Raw genomic sequence first — 6,365 nt, 5'->3', positions numbered from 1 at the left:
GCAAGAAATAAAATGGGGGGGAATATTAAAAAATATTTTAATTACAACAAATAAATAAGCAGTGCCAGCTAGCAGGCGATCAAACCACAGTCAAACTTCAATCTCAGAGCAGTTAGCTATAAACTGTTAGCAGCTGAAAAGTAAACCTTGTGCACACAAAGGCACTGTTTAGTTTTCTTCTTGTAAGGATTCTAAAAGAAGACCCCATCACTATACAGTTAAGCAGTATTTCTTGTGCCCCTGAGGCGCTGATCAGTTCTTTATAATGTGAGAAAAGTGGCAGCTCAAAACCCCGTCAATGGAGCTCCCACAACAAAAGTTCTGAAAAGCTGAATGAATCGGGTTTGTAATTACTGCATCCCGCCCCCCCTCACCCCTTGCAGCTTATCTCTTATTCATTCACCTTATATTATTGTTAAAGAATCTTACTCTCAAAATCATTCCCTTCCCATTTTACCTGGGGTCACAGAGGAACTTATGACATGGCAGAAATGGAACACTCACCCCCACTACACCTGGAAATGTTCAGACCAATAGGTAGGGAGGGGAGGAGGGATTATGTGGTACCCCAATTTACTCTGAGACTACTAGAACTCGGAGTACTCAACCTATGGAGTCTTCCATTTTAATACCCGAAATTTACTGGCAAACAGGAATGTGTACCCTTTCTAAACTCAGAGCCTGCCTGTTTCCGAAATCCTGTGACATCTCCACTTAGAAAAGGCAAAGGTTATAAATGAATCTCATCCCCTCTCTCTCCACATTGTAAGGCCCTAAAAGACTATGCCAGACATGATGTAGAAATTAAGACAACTTATTATGCTCGTTTTTTTTTCTTTTAAACCAAAAATGGTAAATAAAATAGAAAAAGAGACTATAATCCCCCTCCCCCGATACACACACACACACGCGCGCGCGCGCACACACACACACACACACACACACACACACACTCCCCAGTCCAGAAAAATGTTTTATGAAAAAGTCAGCTATAGAATGCCAGGGCTCTGTGTGTATTTCAATCCAAGGCATTGCTGATGGGGGAGATTCTCCTGAGATTTCCTACTGTAAGATTGTGTCGGTTCTAGAAATAAGTACAGCTATTACAACCAAATCTACTAGCAGACTAAATAATTAATTGAAGCGTTGCTCTTTGACCCTTGAAAAGTCCAGTAGGGACACGTTTATAGTAATAATACCTCCGAATGAGCCCTTGTCAAATATTCATTTAGTGGTTAATGTGAGCCATTTCCCCCTGGGACCGTCTGTAATACCGGCTTCCCAGCATTGGCAAGAAACCTTGTTAATCTACTACAGCTCAGCAATATTTTAACACTCTTTATTTAAAGTACGGGGGGAAGGGGGGGGGGGGGGGGTGGGTGCAGGGAGAGAAAAAAAATTGCAGAGGGAACAAACTATAACCTCATCCTTCTGCACATTTCTATTCTGTGTAGAAGGTTAACAAAACATTAAATTCACCCCTTTGACTGCAAATTGAATGGTTTTAGTGAGCAGGATAATATCCCGAGGAAGAAACTGAACACTCAACAACTAACTTTAGCACTGGGAGATAATCATCTCTGGGCAAGCTTAAGGGTTTACCCCCCTTCTTGGAAATCATGTTATAATTAAAATATCATATGTTCAGTATTGATCTAGCCATGAAACTACACATCTCGGGGGAACCATTTAACCCAATCAAATGAGTGATGAAATTTGTATCATTTTCCTCAAATGCAGTTTATCGAAAGAATTTATACCTGCAAACAAAATATTCTGGCTTTCATTTGGTTAGGAGATACGGAGGTCTAGGAGGGGGAATGGGAGTGCTCTCGTTTTATGCAGAGACAGTAAGTCATTCAAAACTAGTTCAACTTCCCACAATATTGCTCTTCTCCCTCTTGCAAAATATTTGAACCTGAGCATTTTCCCAAAAAAGTTAAAAAAACAATTTTTTTTTTTTTTTTAGTCAGATCCTGTGGGCTTTTTAAACAGGTAGGTTAGTGCAGTGCAATTACTCTAAACCCCAATACATATTTCTAATATATCTCTACTTTTCAAATATATACACACCATATAGTTGATTGGTTCGAATTCCAGGAATATTGTCCCCACCCCCCAGCAAGATCATTTGGATCTTTATTCAAAGTTTCTTTTATTCGTATGTGTGAGCAAGAACTGGCGAATGTGCTCATTACCACGTGAATAATCCGTATATGCATTACAATGGCTGGCCAGGCCGGGGGAAATTCTTTTAGAGTCTCTGCATTAATTAGGGGGGGAAATGCCTCACTTAGAATTGGGAACTGGCATAATAATTGTCCTTTCCCAGTACAATATTACCCTTAAAATGAGGATTAAAAAAAGGAATAAATAAAAACCAACAAACACGTAAAATAAAGCAATCCATGCGAAATAAAAATACATAAAATATGAGAATATCCTCAGCTGAGTCTGGAACTAACATTAACAACACCAAGAGAAAGAAATACTTCCTTGGAAAACGAGAAGATGCGAACCAACGGGATGAACTAACTTAGTGGCTGCAGCCGATACTTTACTCAAGGGTGAAAGGCGCAGCTGGATTCCAACTTCTCCAAAGTTGTAGCAAGTTCACACAACAAGCCCTTGAAATTGTAGGAAGGAAACCCACGCTCCTAATGCTGGACCCTAGGCTCCTGGTCCCCTTCCGTGGGGGAAGATAAGCGAGGTAAGTAGTGAGTAAAAGAAAAGTCCCGGGGTCGGTCTTTCAGATTCTCTGACTGCGCCACAGTGCGCGGGTCGGTTGCGATGCAGAAACATCGCTAATTCAAAGACCACGGCGATTCCCCAACTTTTGCGCTCCCACTGAGGACAACTATAGTCTTTCTTTACCTTTCCTAGGGCGAAAGAAAACAACAAATCCAATCCTGTTTCTCCACCCCTTTTCCCCTCCCCCTACTTCTCTACTACTGTAGTAAAACATGGTCAACAGATCAAAAGCACAATCATCTCCAAATGTGATTAGACCGGACAAAGTAAAATATCTACCTCAGAGTTGATTGTTTTCTTCTTTAATATGGCTGTTGCCTGGCTTCTCTTTTGCTTGTTATCAGCTGCAGAGATTATCCGATTTGGGGCTACAGGCTTGGACCCGCGCTGCCAATTTAAGAAACAGAATTCGTGGAGAAAGAGAGAGGAAAAAAGAAAATAAATAATAATAATAATAATAATAAATAGCTGTGATAAGTCGGGGAGTTTTGCAAGATGCTCTTTGCTTTCCCTCGCCCCTAAACAGGAAAATGTAGAAAAGAAAGTTTTTGAAGTTAGGGAACAAAGAAAGCAAACCACTTGTTTCTTAGACAATAGCAGGGCCAGAGTAATCCAAACACCCACCCAGCAGATGAGTACTTTGCTTGTCTAGTTTGCAATTATTCCTATACAAGAAGCATCATTTCCCCCTATAACCACGTTTCCAAAGGGCTATTGTGCTGTGCAGAAATCGAAAACAAAACCAGCCAACCTGGTTCTGATTTGGCTCAATACCCCATCTGCTAAGCTACATGAAATTTTTCAGAATTGACTCCTTTCTGGCAACAAGTGGCATACATCAGTTTAAGTCCCCATCATGCTTATTCATGTTGCTTAGAAAACGAGGGGGTGGGTTTACAATATATGTCCCTAGTTTCTATTTTGGAAATGACATAAGCATTTCCATTTTTTCGAGAGTACTTATTCAATTAATCATCCAGCCATTTATTTGTTGCACTTAACATTAGCACATGCTACTGGACTAGAATACCAAGGTTTTAGGTACTTCGCTTTCTTGGCTGAGCACAGTATATTCCCCGAGGAGTTGGGTATAATCACAGTGTTATCCAAATAAATGAAAGACTCAAGCATAATTTCAGTGTCCATATTTCAAAAATTTATTTATCTCAAACTGTGCATAATGGAGTAAAAACTTAAGTTGAAAATGTACCTGTTATAAGGATGGTATTAGTTCAAATATATACATGGATTCTCGGCAGACTGATTCAATAATACAGAGCCGAATCTTTAAAATACAACTACGGAAAATAAAAGGGGGGAAACCTTAAAATATCACAGTAAATTTACAGAAATATTACAAACCATAAGAAAATATTTCAAACACAGTAATTTCATGTTTTTTTTTATCTGAACAAAATGGAAAGTTGGGAAACAAAAAAAGCTATTATAAATTACCAACGATGTCAACCTGCATGGCCATTTTTGCTTTTAACAGTAAGTTAAAAATTTAGTACAATCTAAAACTTTTGCCCCTTTAAAGACCACGGAGATGGTTTTGCCAGTACTTATTCTAATTTTTTTCCTTTTGTACAATTTTTAAACAATTAAAATGTCCAAATCTGATTAATTTTCTTCTTTCCACGTTTGCAACTGTCCTAAATTTCAGCTGAAGAATCAAAATTCAGCAAGAAGCCTCTCCTTGAAAAATATTGGCAAATTCTCAGCTTATAAACAATGGACATTTTGATTGCCATGTTTATCTCGATAAATACTGTACAAAAGTTGCTTGCAAATATTAAAACATTTTTTTTCGTCGCTTGGAGACTAGCTCTAAATATTATTGGTAAAGACTTTTGCAAACTTTCTGCAAAGCTCCTACCGTATCACTAGAACTTTTAAAAAGTTTTGCGTAGTTTTCTTTCCTCCAGATCTATACAAGGTCCATTCCCTCGCCCTCCCCACCCCCCCACCCCAGGTTTTCTCTGTACAAAAATAGTCCCCCCAAAAGAAGTCCAGGATCTCTCATAAAAGTTTTCTTGCCGGCATTGCAGTTTTTGCGTGAGTGCGGATGAGACTGGCGTTCTCTTTTGCAGCTGTCATTTGCTGTGGGTGATGACTTTTTCTTTTTCTTTTTTTCTTTTTTTTTTTTTTTGAGCGTACCGGGTTTTTCTCCTTGGTGTTTCTTGCTCTCCTTCCATTTCCCTCTTTTTCTTTGAAAATTTCTAACCCGCCCCCTCCAGTTCACTGTCCGGACCTCACATGTGCGAGAGGGGCAGTGTGCCGTTAATGGCCGTGCCGGGCACCGGGCCGCTCTGGTAGTGCTGCGACATGTGAAGTCTGCTGGGGGCGGCGGGCTCCGGCACCTCGGCGCCGGGGAGGTACATGCTGATCATGTCCCGGAGGTCCCCGGCCTGGCAGGGCGCCCTGGAGTGGGAAGAAGAGGTAACCACGGGGGGGCTGGAGCTGGCCTCGGACTTGACCACCGAGCCCATGGAGCCAAGAGCCATGCCAGGGGTGCCCTGCTGCGAATAGGACATGCTGTAGGTCGGCGAGCCGTTCATGTAGGTCTGCGAGCTGGTCATGGAGTTGTACTGCAGGGCGCTCACGTCGTAGCGGTGCATGGGCTGCATCTGAGCGGCGCCGTGCGCGTTGAGGCCCGGGTGCTGCGGGTAGCCCAGCTGGTCCTGCATCATGCTGTAGCTGCCGTTGCTCCAGCCGTTCATGTGCGCGTAGCTGTCCATGCGCTGGTTCACGCCCGCGCCGAGGCCGGCGCCCACCCCGACCCCGCTCGCCATGCTGTTGCCGCCCGGGGCGAGCAGCCCTCCCGGCAGCGTGTACTTATCCTTCTTCATGAGCGTCTTGGTTTTCCGCCGGGGCCGGTATTTATAATCCGGGTGTTCCTTCATGTGCAGCGCTCGCAGCCGCTTGGCCTCGTCGATGAACGGCCGCTTCTCCGTCTCCGACAAAAGTTTCCACTCGGCGCCCAGGCGCTTGCTGATCTCCGAGTTGTGCATCTTGGGGTTCTCTTGGGCCATCTTGCGCCGCTGCCCGCGGGACCACACCATGAAGGCGTTCATGGGCCGCTTGACGCGGTCCGGGCTGTTCTTCTGGTTGCCGCCCGCCGCCGCCGCGGTGGAGTTGCCGCCGCCGCCGCCACCGCCGCCGCCGCCGCCCCCCGAAGTTTGCTGCGGGCCCGGCGGCTTCAGCTCCGTCTCCATCATGTTGTACATGCGGGCGCTGTGCGCGGGCCCGGCCCGCCGGCGGTGGGGGGCCCGCGGGCGGGGGGGAGAGGAGGAGGGGAGGCGGGCGGGGGTGTCGGGAGCTCAGGGCTCCGCGAGGAAAATCAGACGAAGAATAATTTGGGGGAAGAAAAGAGAGAGGCAAACTGGAATCAGGATCAAAAAAGCGCTTCCCTCCTCTTCTGGCCGATCCAGCCGCTGCCGATGATTGTTATTATTATTTTTTGGAAAGGCTTAAGCCTGGGGCTCAAACTTCTCTCCCTTTCTTTCTCTCTCCTCTTCTTTCTCTCAGTTCTAGTCTTAAAGAGGCAGCAAACTACTTTCCCCCTTTTGCAAACACTCTCTTCTCTGCCTTGACAACTCCTGATACTTTTT

General features: G+C 44.4%; 1 protein-coding gene across 1 annotated transcript; it reads right to left on the bottom strand.

The window, feature by feature from the left end:
* Positions 1–4,888: 4,888 nt before the first annotated feature.
* On the bottom strand, positions 4,889–6,023 carry SOX2 (SRY-box transcription factor 2). Its single transcript, XM_007468920.1, has one exon. It carries the CDS (start codon positions 5,979–5,981, stop codon positions 5,007–5,009), a length of 975 nt encoding a protein of 324 aa, XP_007468982.1. The 5' UTR covers positions 5,982–6,023; the 3' UTR covers positions 4,889–5,006.
* Positions 6,024–6,365: the final 342 nt, after the last annotated feature.

Source organism: Lipotes vexillifer, unplaced genomic scaffold (genome assembly GCF_000442215.2).
Source record: "Lipotes vexillifer unplaced genomic scaffold, Lipotes_vexillifer_v1.1 scaffold263, whole genome shotgun sequence".
Taxonomy (NCBI): Eukaryota; Metazoa; Chordata; class Mammalia; order Artiodactyla; family Lipotidae; genus Lipotes; species Lipotes vexillifer.
Note: the sequence above shows the minus strand (reverse complement) of the source record. Positions and strands in the feature narration are given on the sequence as shown.